The following is a 16,815-nucleotide window of genomic DNA, read 5'->3' as shown; positions in this document are numbered from 1 at the left end:
TTTTATGTGTACGAGCATATTGCCTGCATGCATGTGAGTGCACCTGTGTTGTGCAATGCCACGGAGGTCAGAAGAGGGCTTCAGATTTCCCTGGAACTGGAGTTAAGGAGGGTTCTTAGCCGCCATGTGGGCGCTGGGAATTGAACCCGGGTCTTCTGCAAGAGCAGTCAGTGCTCTCAACTGCTGAGCCATCTCTCCAGCCCTTATTTATTATTTTTATTTTATATGTATGAGTATATTGCTTGCATGTGTGTAAGTGCACCTGTGTCGTGCAATGCTCTTGGAGGTCAGAAGAGGGTGTCAGATCCTGGAACTGCAGTTACAGATGGTTGTTAGCTGCCATGTGGGTGCTGGGAATCAAACCCTGGTGCAAGAACAGTCAGTGGTCTTAACCGCTGAGCCATCTCTCCAGCCCCATGACTTGTATTCTTATAAGAAGAAATTTGTACACATGGACACAGACACACGGGGTAGAAGGCCATGTGATGATGAAGTCAGAGCCTAGAACTATGCATCTGTGAGCTAGAAACAAGGATTGCGAGCAGCATTAGAACCTCAGACACAAACACACAACAGAACCTCCCGCAGTCACTGAAAAGGAACCAGCTCTGGCAGCATGTCACATTTTAGATTTCTAGTCTCTAGAACTATGAGAGAATGGTGTTTTTTATTGTTGTAAAATTCATGGCAACCTATTACAGAAGTCCTAGGAAAACTCATATACGTGTGTTCACTTCAAACAACAACACAACATTGTAGAGTAGGCTGAGCTTCAAAGAGGTGAAGAGAACCTTCCTAAAATCACAAGAGTAATGTGTAGAACCTGAACTCGGTGTACTGTCTGTTCCCTGCTCTGCTTTACTCTGACATCAGACCCCCTTCCTCGCATCCAATTTACTACATCAATCCCTAGATACCTTGAGTCAGAAGACAGGGGCATGTTTACCAGGGAGAAATAGCCCTCTTAATCCACAGTTCATCCAATTATTCTAATTTAATTCAATCCAACAAATATATAGTGAGTGGCTATGCTAGCCTTGGCAGGAGGCCAACTGCCTAGACCTTCTCCAGATAACACAATCAGCCTATGTGTCAGACCTCCAAAGAGTGGGTTCCAGAGGGATAGCTCTCCCCTCATTGTGTAAGGGGCAGTGACGCTCTTCTAATCTCTGTAGGGAAGAGAGGAATGCTGGGAGGAAACCTTGGCTCCTTCTGTAGCACTTGCAGCCCTTGTTCTGAGAACAGAGTGAGAATAGAAAGCACTTGGCTTTCCCCAGAGAAAGCTGCATAGCTCGTTCTTTTCATGAAGGAGTCTCAAAGAAACAACACAGCTACGACACTGAACCAAGAATAGAACTTGTAATGGCTTGACAAACCATGGGACAAAACTGCCACTCTGACCCTGAGAACTCCACTGCTTCCTAGCCCATTTTCCCACATTGAGTTTCCTTGTGTAAAACAGGCAGAAGGTGGGATTTTTCAGAATCTACATGTGATAGCCCCAAAGCTCATTAAAGAAAAGAATGAACATTAGCTGGTGAGACGGCTCAGGAAGATACAGGCACTTGACACCAAGTCTGATGACCTGAGTCAGTTCCTGGAACCCACATGGTAGAAGGAGAGCACTGGCTTTCACAAGATGCACTCTGACCTCCACACGTGTACAGTGGCATACACACTCCCCCAGACCCCATCAATCAATTAATAAATGTAATAAAAAATTATTTAAAAAGAATGCACATGAAGTAGGGCTAGGAGCTTAGCTGAGCTACTCTCTGTGGCTTTTCTGAGAGGCGGCGTGGGTGACAGGGTGTGGACACTCAGGTTCCACAGACCTGCCCGGTTCTCCCACTTTTGTTAATATATAAGCTCTGTGACCTTGGGTGATCTGCTTCGTTCATACTCCTGAATCAGTGTCCTCTTCTGTCAAATGTAGGTTAGATACCTTCCCTGCAGGACCATAGACAAGGTTAACTAACACAGAACATAGTAAGAGCAAAGAAAAATAATGACACCATAGCAAATGCATGTGGTACTTGGTACAATTTGAATGCAGGGTTGACAATGCCCCCCAATGAGTTACTTTCAGTGTGGCCTCTTCTTGGAGAGGAGCCATGTGTGGGAGTGAACCCACAGTGGTAAACATAACTAAAATGTCAGGAGCTCCCAGGTCTCAGAATCAAGGTAATCCGATTATAACTTCAGGGAGGACAGACAGACCTGAGTGTGCCAGTATGTCTGTGAATAGAGCCTTTTCTACGATATTACACCCAGAAAGAGCAAGTGTGGGCTTCAGTCTCTTATGAAGCACTCTTGACTACTCAAAGGGACAGAAAATGACCAAGGGAGTCAGTACAGAGTCCAGCAGACAGAAATTCTGCCATCATGTAGGTGGAGAAACTCAATTGGTCTCTCCATGACCTGACTTTCCAGCCCTGGCTCTGTAATTTCAGACCCTGCAAATAACTACCCCCTCATACTCCCCCCAGAATATTTGCTTTATAGTACAGTGATACAGCATTTACCTATAACACTTTTTGTCTGTCTGTCTGTTTGTATGAGACAAGGTCTCATGTCCTCTGGTTGGCCTCAAACTTACTGTGTAGCTGAGGCTGGCCTTGAACTTCTGATCTTCCTGCTTCTACCTCTCAAGTATCAGGATTATAGGCATGCCACACCAGGCTCTACATATTTTAAAGTTTATCAAGTTGTCCACTGAGAAAGTATGTAATTCACATAGGTTGAACTTTAACATCAAAATGCAAAAGCAAATGAACGAATGCCTGCTAGTTTCTATGCTCTCTAACTCTTGGTACTAGGAATGGGTTATCCTGAACCATCTGGCTTGGTGTGCATCAAAGAATGAGAAGCTGGGCACCAACATGGGCTACCAGAAAGTGGCACTGAGTTGAGGTCCTTGGAAACTACTTGCTCACCTTCATGTTTTCAAGGGGTGATACTTAGTGCTATCCCCTCTACACCTTGGTACAGAGCACTTTACTAATGTTAGATCTCTGCCTTTTGTCAGTGGTCTGAAATACTCCGAGGTCAAAATTAGTGGGAAAGCCCCCTACAGATAAAAGCTATGCAATTTGGGAGTCTTTTACATAGACCCACTGAAGGGGTAACCAAATTGCCTCACCCTGCATCCCTGTTCAGCATGGAAGAAGCCAGAGCGGTCTGCGTCCCTATTCCCTATCCGAAAGTTGGGTAACCTCTTCAGAGAATGATGTGATAAGAATAGGAGGTAAGAATTGGCTAGGCAGTTAGGGTAAAAAGACCCCAAAGAAAACGAGCCAGTTTCTTGGCTAAAAGTCAAAATGTCCTTGGGCCTGTTAGCAACATACTCTGTTCCAAAGGCCAAAAATGTTGAAAATATTTGGGAGCTCTTATCTAATCCTTAAAAGATTTTAGGGTTACCTCTTTAGAGGGGGGAATGTTAGAGTAGCAAAAAGTCCCATTAAAAAAAAAAGGAAGAGCTGGGTGTGGTGGCGCACACCTGTAGTCCCAGCACTCTGGAGGCAGAGGCAGGCAGATCTCTGTGAGTTCAAGGCCAGCCTGGTCTACATAGTGAATTCCAGGACAGCTGGGGCTACAGGAAGACCCTGCTTCAAAAAGACAAAAAAAAAAAAGAAAGAATATATGAAGTTATCAGAAAAAATAATGGGGAGATATGGAAGAAGTTGGAGGGGAGGGACTTGGCATGGATTTGATCAGAACTCCTTATATGCTTATATTCCTGTATGAAATTCTCAATAAATTACTAAAATAAATAAATAAATAAATAATTAGTGGGAAAGAATGTCAGTTAAGCAAGATTCACACATCTGCCTTATTGGTTTTATGCTCTACATATGACAAAACAAAATAAAATCAAATTAAAAATCCACTGATTTTAGATGAGCATTTTGATTGTTTTCTTTTGATTCAAACCTTGTACCAAAACTAAGAATGTTTCTGTTCAAGAGCTCCATTGCTCTGTCCTGTTCTCTGACAGGATTTTCAGTGACAGGTTACCAAAATGACCTGCATTTTGGTGAGGGAGGAGAGTCTAGAAAGTTAGAGTACATCTTGTTATCTCAGGATTTCTCTTCTATTTGTGTTGGCTTAAACTCTGCAACTGTAAGAGTTGTCCACTTTGGAGAACAGTTTATCTAGGCTCCACTGATGCAAACTCCTCAAGGCCAGGATCTTGTTTTGTTCTGCTTTTAAATTTTTTTATCAAAAAAACAAAACAAAAACAAAAACAAAAACAAAAAAAAACCCAGGGTCTTAATTAGCCCACATTGACCTGGAACTCATTATATAGCCAAGAATGGCACTGAATTCCTGTCCAAACCTTCTTGTCTTCATACCTAGAGTGCTGAGATTACAGGTGTGTGCCATCACCACACCTCTCCTGCCTGGGTTAGGATCTTATGAAAAATAACAGTAACAGCAATGACTAAATTTTACAAAGTCATGTGTGGCTAACTTTCTTGCTTCTGTTATCTTACTGAAGTAGGGGATTCTGGAGTTTAAAAAACACTTGATGAAGATTTATATTCTCATTATCACTAATAATGGGCTATGCCTGACCCTGCACTCAGTCTTCTACATGAATGAATTCATTTAATCCTCACAACCAGCTGCTTCCTTTTACAGATGAGGGAACAGAAACAGAGAGAATTTAGGCAACTCCCATGAGACCACACAGCCATTGGGGATCAAGCATGTTGAACCCTGAAGCCACTTCAAACCCTGTTTCTCAGGGTATGGTTTCTGGAACTACTTGGGCTGCTTGTTGTCAATAAGATCCCAGTAGTTAGCTGCACTTACTTCATCAGAACCTGAGGATGGACAGGACCAGGAATCTACCTTTGACACAAGCTCCCCAGTATGATGATATTGCATGCTGAGATTTTTATACCATCTGCCTACATCATAATCCCGTCTGCCCCTAGCCAGCTTAACCCTTTTATACATCTGTATTGGATGGATGAATGGGGTGGGGTAACTTCCCAGATAGAAGTACCCAGAGAGCAGCAATGAGTGACTCTAGGTGTGGGTACCAATTCCACCTCGGACTGGACTGGGCAGTGTGTCTTACACGGAACACAACCAAAACTGTAGCATTAAAAGAGGGACAACTTTCAGCAACTCAATAAAGAAACAGCAACCTAAAACAGAGTCAGCTGGAGCAAGCTGTGAGGACAGTAAGAGAGAGGGGAGGCTGGCGGGGGTTCGTCAAGGGCCTGGAGAGATGAGTTGGTGGGAGCCAGTGGCCAGGCTTCTCAGGTCCCTCTGTATAGGATTCAGCTGACAGTTGAGGGGGAATTGGACCACCCCATCCACCAACTGTTTCACTTCCCTTTTCTGGGCAAAATCAAGTACTTGAGGCCTGCATGAGGTTAACCACAGGAAAACCACAGAGAAATAGCTTTGGGGCAACCGGGAAAAGATCCACATCTGACCTTGGGGCCAACAGGAAGTTGGGGGTCATGGTGTAGTCAGAAGTCAGGGGAGAAGTCAGAGTTGGTGAGGAGCTGTCCCTTGTCTGTCAGTCTGCTCTTAAGTTACATACCACTCTAAAGTCTCCCATCACAAGACTGAATCATGGAGCAAGCTCTGCTATTTAGGAGCAGGTGGGATGTTAGAGGAGTGACATTTCCTCTCAAAATGCTTTTTCTTCAAAGTGAATAGATTCATGTTATCCTTTCCCAGCTGCCAGTAATCCCAGTAATCCCAGCACATAATTGACACAAGCCTCAGAATTAAGTTTCCACTGTGTCTCTCCTTTTCTAATTCAATACTGATTAATTTCTTATCACTTATTGAATACTTGGGGTTGTCACCAGAGTGTGTGTGAGGCTGGGGATAAAAGAGTAAAAGCTCAACAAATACCTACCCCTTGGGGCCAAAGGCTCAGAGCCGGAGCGGGGGTCCTCAACCCTTTGCCAGCAATTCAATCACATGGGGAAACAGTCACAATACAGCTTGCTAGGCCGGGAGGTCAGGGGTGGAGTCTGAGAATTTACATTTCTAAAAGGTTCCCAAGAGCTGCTGTTGCTGTGGTAGTGCAGAGCCCACACTTTAAGACTCAAAGGTCTAGACAAGCATTTCTAACCTACTATTTTACATATGTGTGGGGTAAGGATGGGGTGTGGGTGTATTTGCATGGCATGTGCATGAAGATCAGAGGATAACCTCCGGAGTTGACTTTCCTTCCACCACATGGCTTCTAGAGATTTAACTGTCTTTAGGCTGTTGGTAAGTACCTTCTACCTAATTTTTTTTTTTTTTTTTTTTACCTTCTACCTTCTGAGCCAGCTTGTTGGCCTAGTTTTTCATATTTAACAAGAAAATCCTTGCTCTATAGAAATTCAGCTCTCATTCATTTTGGGAAGAAGATGAGTAGGGAGAAGGTATTGAGGCAATTCTTAACGTATAGCCATCCATTTGAGAGAGCAATCTAAACTCACTTTTAAAAAGAGCTGCTAGATGTGGTGGTGAATGCTTCTATTCCCAGCACTTGGGGTGCAGAGGCAGGTGGATCTCTGTGAGTTCCAGGTTAGCCTGGTCTACACAGTGAATTCTAGACCAACTAGAGCTACATGATGAGATCCTATCTAAAAACAAAAAACAAAAAACCCCAACTTCTGGGACTGCCTCATTAGTTCCACCCAAGATTTGCAAAGATCCCAGTGGTGGTTTGTTCTGTGCAAACAGGGATCTGTGCTTCACTCTCCTTGTAACAGAGCGGCATGTTCCCCAAGGCCATAGAGCTAAGGGAAAGCAGATGGAACTTAAAGTCAAGGCTCCTGGAGTTCAGATCTTCAGCTCTTCCTGAGCTGGCAAGTATGGTTTCCATGGCTTCTGGTCTGCAAGTGGGGTTTCATAACAACAGTAACACACTAGACCAGGGGAAATAGAATTGTTCTGCAAAGGGCCAGATGGTAAACACTGAGGCTTTACTATACTTTAGTACAATTCTCTTTAAAACTGCTCCAGTGTGCCACAGTTGCCTCGACATTGTCAGAAGCAACATTCAGATGAATGAGTATGGCTATATTTCAATAAAACTTTATTGATAGAAATGAGAAGTGGGCCAGATTTGCCCTGCAGGCATAGATATCACTGTTGTTCAATAGCATTGATGCTAGATAAGACTAGGAGCCTCAAATGGAGCTTCAGGCTCCAGCCAACTCCAGCAGTGTGCTTGTGCTGATTTTTGCATTTCTATTCAGCACAATCCACACTATTTGAGAAAAACTTCAAGATGCTGTTACATCTAGGGAGGGAGTTACCTGAACACCAGGGCTCCATCCCGAAGGCCTAGAGAAATGAAGTCACTGTTGGGTCTCATGGGGCTATCTCCCCTCCACAGCAACAAGCCGTCCTTGGCAGTAGTCCTAAACCTCATGAATGCATTTGATCTCGATCCTGACACCCTAGAGGAAGCACACAAACAAGTCCATTAAATCAATCACTATCATCTGTTTCTGTGTCATCCTTTCTTGCCAGCCCTGAGCAACCAGGTGTAGAGATAATCTGGCCTCTCTGCACCTATACATGCCAGGGGACTACAAGGACCATCACCCCTACAAGTTGCAGTGCCCGTCAAAAGTTCTAGGTGCTCACTAGACAGCAGTGTTTCCGCCCTGGTATGGTGACTCTACAAGGGAACACTTACAGAGCAAGATTGTGGCCAATGTCACAGTTCTAGGGTGGGGGTTTATGCACCCATCTTTCTCTGTTCCTATCCTATTACTCAGTGGCTCTAGGGAAGGTGCTTCTCACTCCGCAGAAGAAAACGGGCTTCCTAATTGCCACAAGCTCCCATTGGCAGCTTCTCTGGGCTGTGATCCTGGCAGTAGAACACCAGCACAGGAAGCAGTGACTGACCTTGGGGCAAATCTGGACAGGGTGACTGAACAAAGCCTGGGGTCTTAAGGAAGGTGACTTGATGGGATGGCTATTGGTCTGGAGGGGTACTGTGACAGAGTCCCAATAGAGAGCATAGGAAGCTATGAGGACAGCAGGAGTCAGGCAGGATGGCTCCACATTGTGTGCATGTCTGGGAAAGGGCTCTCAGGCGTCTATGCTCCTATCAGTTCCTATGAACAGACTGGTTCAGAATTTCATCTGACTAGAGTGATCAGTATTTCATCTGGTGTAGCCTGAGAGCCTCAAATGAAAGGTAAGACAGGAGGAAACATAATTTACCATTTCCATTATCATGACACTATTAGAAAAGTCTCTCTCTTTCCATTCTCCTGTCACTGGTACCATCCCTCTGTCTCCCTCATTATTAGGTCTGGAGCTGTACCGTGTATTCAGTAGCAGATGCTGAAGGACTTCTGTCTAGACTTGCCACAGCTTGATTTAGACAGGAAGGCACCAAGCTTACCTTCCTCATACAAGAGTGGTGAGGGGAAGTGAGGCTCATCAGACTAGGTAGGTATAGGCAATCCAACCCTGGCCCATTTCTAAGGAGCCTTCTCGATCCTAACTTTGATTCCATGCTCCTTCTATCTCTTGGCAATATTGATTGCCATGAACCACTCTACCTGTTTCTGTTTCTCTTATCAGTGACGGGTTTAAAAGTGGACATACGACTCATTGTCTAGTTCACCAGGAGGATTCTAGGAAAAGTCTTTTTTTTTTTTTTAACCCACTGGACATTGTCCAATTTGATAACTATCCCACGAGCATCATATGGGCAGCTAGGAGATAACACTGCAGGCATAAAGATGAGATTTGGGTCCTTGATGAGACAGCCGATTCTCTGGATTAATAATCCCAACTGAAGTCTGAACTTTTTATATGAAATACTAAATACTCTTTCTGTTCAGGATATTTTAAGCTAAGAGTTGTATTATTTGATCTCCCCTCTGAAGGCATCAAATGGAAAGTGATCATGAACTTCACTTCCATGTGTACAGCATCACAGATATGTACATGGGCCTACAAATTCATGCAGACACATGGACCCCAGCAGAGTTTCTCTGTTTGGGGTAGCCTCTCCATCTCCTACTGCCACCACAGCTGTAGCTCCCCTTAACTACTGGTGGCTTCTGGCTATGTGCTAGAGGCTGAAGACCCCTTCTATAATTCTCTGCTTCTTGGGGTCTGAATGACCTTCTGTCTTTGGAAGGAAAAGGGCCAAAGAAGGGAGCTGTCTCTTGGCTGGGAATGCATTTCACCTATGTCCTCATGCCAAGACAACAAACACAAGCTGGGATTAGAGAAGTGAGGCAGGGTCTGTTTGGTGTGCCTTCAGTTACCACAGACATCCAAATGCCTCTGAAAATTATCTCAATCATTTTTCTTCTCAAAACCCCAAGTTCTGTCCAAACAACTGGATGCCTTTAGCTTGAAGATTTGCCTTCATTTGTTAGCATGGGCCTCATCTAAAAGGGACAGCTATGCTGGGATTGAAAGGTGATGCACATTATAAATGGCAAAGGATCAAGGCAAAAGGGACAAATTGAAGGTGCCATGACTAAATGCTTGGCTGAATGGAGGAGTTCCCCAAGGGTCAACCTCGCTCCTTGCCACACATTCAGCTGCTCAAAACTTTAGTTCAGTCCTGCCTCCAGGGAGAGAAAGCTGTGGCTGTAACTTGGGCATCTTCTGTGCAATGCTCATGTGTGCTCATGAAGAGAGATGAGCAGTCTTCACTGCACTGGCCAGGACCTCAAAACGGTGGACCTTTGTTGATGAAGATGCACTGTAAGTACTGAGTAGCCCGGCAGGAGTTAGAACTATCTGATTGGGAGCAGCTGAGTCTTTCTGCAGCTGGCCCTGAGCAGAGCAACAGGCTGTAGCATAGAACAGCACACAGCTAAGGGGCCTTGCTCAGGGGAATAACATCCAGAACACCAGGTTCAGGACCATCCAATTCCTTCTCCCTCTCAAACTGGAACACTGGAAACCTCAGGGCCAGGTCACATTATTCTTCAAGCCCTATGACCAGAAAGGGTTGGAAGTGCTTATAATGGGGCTGTTTGAAAGACTGATGTCTTCAAGTTTAGTTTATTTGTTTAATTTTGTTCTTGTTTCTATGTTTATTTCATGCCCCCCCGCCACCATGAGAAAATTATCTTCTGGCATGAAAGATAAGGAAAAACTCTGGGAATGATATTGAGAAACTGACATCCAGGTTAATCAGCAAGCTGATGAGCTGGCCCATTACCTCTTGAGGATCTCTGGATTGTCATACATCAGGTAACTGCGGCCAATAAATTGTGGGATCTCGATGGCTTCTGTGATGGCTGAGATAGAACAGAAAATGGAGGTTATGTGGCATGTGGCCCTCTTGACCTCTGCTCTCACACACGTGGCATGGACATACCAAGAAAGCCATCTGTGAAAATGTGACATTTGACAACTTGTCTGTGTGAGTGCTTGGCCAGGCTCAGGGCAGCCTGGCCCAGTGGCCTGGTAGTGACTTGTCCCCTCTTTTCCCTCCCCGGGGGCTGGCGGTCACTGTCACTGGCCTTGGCACTGCTGAGAAGGCCTTGCAATGTGCTGAAATTTGAATTGTTCCCAGTGATTCTTGGAAGCCAGAGTAGAGCCTGAGCCATGTGGAGAGCAACTAGGGATAACCCCAGACATTTGCCAAAGGAGGCAGAGAAAGGAATCTCTAAACAAGGGCCCAGTAGAGTGTCTCTATTTAAGGATCATTGATCTGAACCCCTCCAGCTCTGATGTGGAGAGGTTGGGAAGTGTAGTGGATGAGCTTTTGAGTCTTTTAGATATCTCCTCCTGTGTGAAATTTCACAAGGCCTTTACCCCAAGTGTGGAGCAGGCCTGGCTATTCGCATTTCAAGGAAGAGAGAAACAAGACCCAGAAAATGTCAAGGATTTGCTCAAGATCTTCAGCTAAGAGAGCCACAGACCATGAACCAGAATGGCTCTCCTTCATTCTAGCTCCTGCCCACACCCCATTTACTTTCCAGTATTTTAGATATGGATTTCCTTCCCCCTACCTTCTTATCATCAGGCTTTCCTGAGGAATCACCCTTTCATATACTCAAAAGAACAGGTTAAGCAGGCATGTGTGTGCCATAAACTGGGATGTGGTGAGGGGATTTCTGCTAGGGGGATACCAGAACTATCTCCTTCCTCTTTGGAAAGATATAGAAATAAAAGTTTAAAGAAATTAAAGTAGGATCAATCTCATATTCAAACACATGTGCAAAATGAGAGAATAAACCAGCTTATGAAATGATTATAGCTTCTAGGAAACACATGGTTGACACAAAGAAGACATTGCACAAGAGTCTCCATACCCAGGCTGGGGCGGGGGGGAGAAAATATATGAAATATATGACTATTTGATGCCATGAACAATGGGGAGCATCTAAATTTAACTTTTAAATATCAAAAGAGAACCAGAGACAGGAATAGAGAGAGACAGAGAACCTCATCACATTGAAACCCCAAGTTTAAGTTCCTGTAGGTTAGTGGTTAGCAGGTTAGTGGACAGACAGTCACTGGTCAAGGAAAGGAAAGGCAGGTAAACTGGGAAAGCAAAGAAGGGGAAACAGAGAGGGAGGAATAAGCCCCAGGGCTAGGAGCAGCAGTGAGAAGGGAAAAGGGACAGTGCAAGGTGGTAGTGAGGAGGAAGAGAAGGAGGAGGAAGAGGAGGAGGAGCAAGAAGAAGAAGAGCAGGAGGAGGAAGAACAGGAGGAGGAGGAGGCAGGGGAAACTTTGGGTAGAGGGGAAACTTTGGGAAACTTTGGCCCCTCATCTCAGGAATTGTGCTGAAAAAGGAGCGGGAGGAAAATGCCCAAGCTGACTGACATAGGAGTCCAACCAGGGACTAGATATAACTAGGGAGGTCCCAGTGGACTCTGTTGACTCTAGGGTGAGAGAGGTACAGCCAGGGCCCACCCCTGCTGTTGTTGGCCCTGCCTGTGGGCTTGTGGCCAGCAGCCATCATTCTCCTGGACTCCTTGAAACAGTCAGGATGTGTTTGTCACACATCAGCTCTGCAAACAGAGCCTCAGGAGGCATCTGTCTGTGGGAGCCAAGTCCAGCTGCTGGCTAGACTCCCAGCTCAGCACTCTCTGAGACCCAGTTAGGAGATAAGCAACTTGGGGGCCTACACTCTAGGACCCCACCCTGACTGATGTATCTGATGCCCACCCCAAATCATTCCAGATTCCCTCTCCTTGTGCTTGGCTGCACTGTGCCCCTGGTGTGGCTAGAGCTGCCCTGGGAAGCTCTGGCAGGGGCCCAGGCGGTTCCGTCTCTCTCAGGACTTACTGTACTTACTATTGAGGCAGTAGTTCCCACACTCTGTCAGGTGCCAGCGTGAAAGAAAAAAGGAGAGTCAGCACTAACAGACACTGTTCTGCACATGGATCACTGGGAACCAGCTTTGCCTTCCTCACAAAACCTTGTGAGGCAGGCTGGAGAGATGGCTCAGTGGTTAAGAGCACTGGCTGCTCTTGCAGAGTACCTGAATTCAGTTCCCAGCACCCACATGGCAGCTAACAACCGGCTGTAACTCCAGCTCCAGGGGATCCTCCCATACCCTCTTCTGACCTCCGTGGGCATTGCACAACACAGGTACACTTATATGCATGCAGGTAATACACTTAAACACATAAAATAAATATAATAATAACACTAATAATAATAAACAAAGCCTTGTGAGGATTCAGAATAGAATGTAAGGGTAAACTGCAGCAGGAGCCCTAGAAATCTCTTCAGAGTAAGGCTGGTATGCTTCCCCATTAGGGTTTATTGGGGTAGAAGGAGGCAGAGGACTGAGAATATATTTATCATATACTCCCAGGCTCTATCTTCAACTAACAATCCACAGTTCTACTAAATCTGGAGAAATGGCTCCTTTTTAAAGAGTTACTCACCCTGTTGCTGCTTGTTATTTTTATTTATTTATTCTTTTTAGCTCTAGGCTGCATGTGATAAAGGAATGATAAGCTGGTCATCTACCTCTTTTTCAACTGACCCCCATCCCCCAACACACATACCTACTGCCCTTTGCATGATTCTGGAGACTGGGCTATCTTGTTGTTAACTAAGCTCAAGGCATTCTTCAGAAGCCACACCACTGAATACGGTGATAATGCCCTCAGTTCAGTCAGTGTGTGTAGGTAAATAGACTTCTATCTAGAAACAGCAGATTGAGATCCTTTTCTATCCTTCACAGTTTAAGTATTATTGAAAACATGTTTATATTTGAACTTAACATTTAGATCTGGATTTTTCTGCATTCTTTCCTCTGTGGCAATGGCCTGATTGATGTATTATTCAAAATGTCTTTGCCGTTTCTTCACATCTATACGTCAAGGCGTGTGCCACTGAATGGTTCCAAAACAACAAATGAGAAGCAGCATCTGGGCCACAAGTTCCACAGCTCCACAAAGAAAACCTCCCTCTTGAGGGACTTCAAATACCCAATACAATGTTTAAGGGACAGCTGCCTCTTGCAGACATTCGTGGGATCTTGGGGGTGGGGGTGGGGCTAAGGGTGTCACCAACTAGTTGTGCTTAACAACCAGGAGGCTGTAAAGGGCATTGCTCTTGGGTATACCTCAGGGCCAATGAGGCTGGTCAGTTGGCTGACCCTCTGGGCATCATTTACTTGGTGTATAATTCTTCATTATACACAAGCTCTCTAACCCCTAAGTCTAAAACTGGAAGCTTTTTGAATGCTTACATTTAGAAAATTCAATACCTGAGACCATGGCACAGGTCACACCAAAGGCAGGAACACTAAAAATAATGCAAAAAGTTGCTTTCCATGTAACTAGCCCTTCAACTAACTAGAGACCAGCATCTAGCCAAACAAGCCCTTTTCTAGAATCTGATGATGTACCAACATAAAATAAATTCCTTTTAGTATGCATAGTACACAAGTTTTATTAATTTGAGCTTTTATGTATAGCTTTTTAAAAGTAGGACCTATATCTACTGAAGATATTTTCTTATACATTGGGACCAAAAAAAATTTGTTTTAAATCACCCAGATCAGATCCAGCAATATGTGAATCTGCTATGCACTGCATAAAATGTCCTGAATGCAGGGACCAAGCAAGACTATATCCTCTGGACTGTGCCTTGCTGAGGAGCACATGTCCTAAGCCTAGGCTTTGTTTCTGCGGCTACTGGCTCTGTGGCATGCAGAGCAGTCCACCTGCTACAGAGAAACACCCCCACCTACTGGCCTGCCTGATTCTGCACTGCCAGAGTCCAAACTCTTCTAGGGAATGAAGGAAAGAGATCACAGATATTCTTTCCTGAATGATCTGTTCCTGTGGCCTGGGAGAACCTCAGGAAAAACAGCTACCTCCTGCACAGGCCTCTGGGAGACTCAGAATATACAAAGGCCCTGAGAAGTCCTGCAGAAAGAGAGAGCTGAATGAAATGAAATTCCCATGAAAAAACCCAAACCTATGTTAAAGATTCTATAAGGTTGATTATCATTATGTGATTGTAGAGAACTGGAATGTTGCAGATCCAGAGTCAAATTATCTTGGGATGTCTTTAGCTCTCCTAATAGTTACCCACTTCCCACCTCTGTATCTGACCTAACAGCATTGTGACTACATGTGAAATGTAGTTTTGGGGATGCAATAACAAATCACTAACCTCTACAGGCCAAAAGCCAAGGGTGCCGCCAGACAGCATCTGAATGTTACCCTGCACAATGTTTCCTCACGACCTGCCTGTCTGATGCTCTCACCAATGCATTTGAAAAGTACCTTGACTTCTGACTTTCTTCTTCTCTGAATTATAAAAACTTGGTACTGGGGGCAAGCTGAATCCATGTTCCCAGGCCTTGCTACTCACATACGGCTCCAAAATAAACTATCTCTTATTCCCTGTGAAGTGCGAGCTATATTTTATATTGATGGCTATTAACTGTTCAATCCAGGTTTACGCAAATTTATCTGACCATAGACCCCAGCTCCCATCTTGTGCATGTGATAGCATGTGTTTGTGTTGGGAGGCTGGGAAGGGGGTTTGCATGCAAAAAGTAGCCATGAATAGACCTCAGAACTCACTTTCTCCTGTGTGCTTTGTGAAGTTATTAGCAACTTACTTAGGCACAAGAGCTTAGAGGGACTGGAAGATAAATGTGATGAGAGAGGAGAAAGGAATAAATGTCTAGTGATGGGAATAGTGCTCTGTGGTGTGGCCTTGCTGACACCTATCTTGAGATGAGAAGGGACCTCACTATTGGGGTATTGCATGAGGTGCTGCAGTTTTGTGGAAGAAAATGTCTGAAACTGAGAAACCTCAAATCAGAGGTAAGGAGACCACTGAAGTCAAACCTTATGGTTTTGTTGATGCCTGAAGTTATGGTTGGGAGCCAGAAGGACCTCTAGCTCCCCCATCCTCCTGGAGTCTAAGGGTGAGATTGGGAGACTTGATTCTGTAACGCTGCAGATGTTATAGAGAAACTGGCCATTGGACCCTCTTGTAGGCTGGGTAGGTGCTGATGCCATCCTTTCTGAGCTCCTATTCCTGCCTCCCACCTCACAAAGCAGACAAGGTGTGAGTGTGTGAGTGTGTGTGTGTGTGTGTGTGTGTGTGTGTGTGTGTAAGTCATCCATGCTGGTCTGTGGGTCTGCAGAGGTCTGGGATTTGTCTTTTTCTGGTCCTGCCCTCCTGTGATACCCAGAAGACAAGTGTCAGAAGTCTACAGTCCTGTGGAGTACAGAGAAAACCAGAGTAAAGATCTAGAAAGTCTCCTTCCTCCTGGAGGAAGTGCTTTTGGTATGGATTAGGTCAAAAAAACCAACATGACACAAAACAAACACCAATCAGGGTGTGGTAAGGCACACCTTTAATCCTAGCACATGAGAGGCTGAAGCAGTAAAAATGTCGAGAGTTCAAGGCCAGCATGGGCTACACAGTGAGTACTAGATCAGCCAGGCCTACAGGGCAATACCTTATCTCAAAACAAACAAAAATAAAACTCAGGACTAGTTTATCTTCTGTGGAGAAAACTCCACAGAACAGGTTCTTGCTTTTACAATATAGTTTATCAAAAAGAAAAGAATTCCAATTGCTAACTACAGAAGAATCACCTTGCTGAATGAGATATGATTCTCCCTGACAACTGAAGGTGGCTTCCAACCACTTAGTCTTTCAAGCTATGAATTTGCCCAAGCTATCAGTGTGTTCTCTTTCATATCTAGGGAACAAGGTCCCCACCCATCTCTCTTCCTTTTCTTTCCAATTCTTCTAGGGGAGAAGATGCCCAGTACTACAGCAGCCTCTTACAGTCAGCACCCACAGCTGGGACCTGAAGAAGTGGTCACACAGCCCCTTTAATTCCCAGATCATTGTCACAAGAGTATATTATGGGTGTAGGCAATACTTCCCATATGTGACATTTGCAAAGCTTCCTTTCACTGATAGCAGTATCTTCATTTCAGAGCTGGAGGGGATACTGAGGCAACAGGCAAGGCAGCTTATGGTGGTTCATCTGGGTTTACAACTTGCTTCTAGCCTGCTTTGCAGGAAAACGGCCACCGGCCACTCTCTCAGATCTCTCTAGAGGTTCGGGTCCTTGCTGAGCTCTGTCCTATCATTCTAGTGACATCTGTTTCTCACTGGACATGCATCTAGAATTCCAGAGATATTGTGTGAACACTTTTTAACTGATCCAGCCAAACTTCTATATCAGGACACAGGGCTAACAAGATGAAAACTTATCAAATTTCCTTCCTCCTTTTATCCTCAAAGTTAAGTGTTCACATAAATCCAGAGCTTGGATATGGACTATTGGTGCCAGAAGCAAGCTAGACATATCTATTGTGTACTGCAGGCTTAGGAGACTACAACACT

General features: G+C 44.8%; 1 protein-coding gene across 2 annotated transcripts in view; it reads right to left on the bottom strand.

Moving 5' to 3' along the window:
- The window catches only part of Egflam (EGF like, fibronectin type III and laminin G domains), a 219,008-nt gene that overhangs the window by 6,155 nt on the left and 196,038 nt on the right, over positions 1-16,815 (bottom strand). For both annotated transcript variants that reach the window (XM_017800331.2, XM_029567804.1), the window contains 2 exons: positions 10,178-10,256; positions 7,287-7,430 (listed from right to left, as the gene is read on the bottom strand). In XM_017800331.2, the coding sequence (XP_017655820.1) occupies positions 7,287-7,430; positions 10,178-10,256 (223 nt within the window). The remainder of the gene's footprint in view (positions 1-7,286; positions 7,431-10,177; positions 10,257-16,815) is intronic.

This window comes from Nannospalax galili, unplaced genomic scaffold, assembly GCF_000622305.1.
Source record: "Nannospalax galili isolate Female #2095 unplaced genomic scaffold, S.galili_v1.0 scaffold139, whole genome shotgun sequence".
In the NCBI taxonomy this organism is placed as follows: Eukaryota; Metazoa; Chordata; class Mammalia; order Rodentia; family Spalacidae; genus Nannospalax; species Nannospalax galili.
Note: the sequence above shows the minus strand (reverse complement) of the source record. Positions and strands in the feature narration are given on the sequence as shown.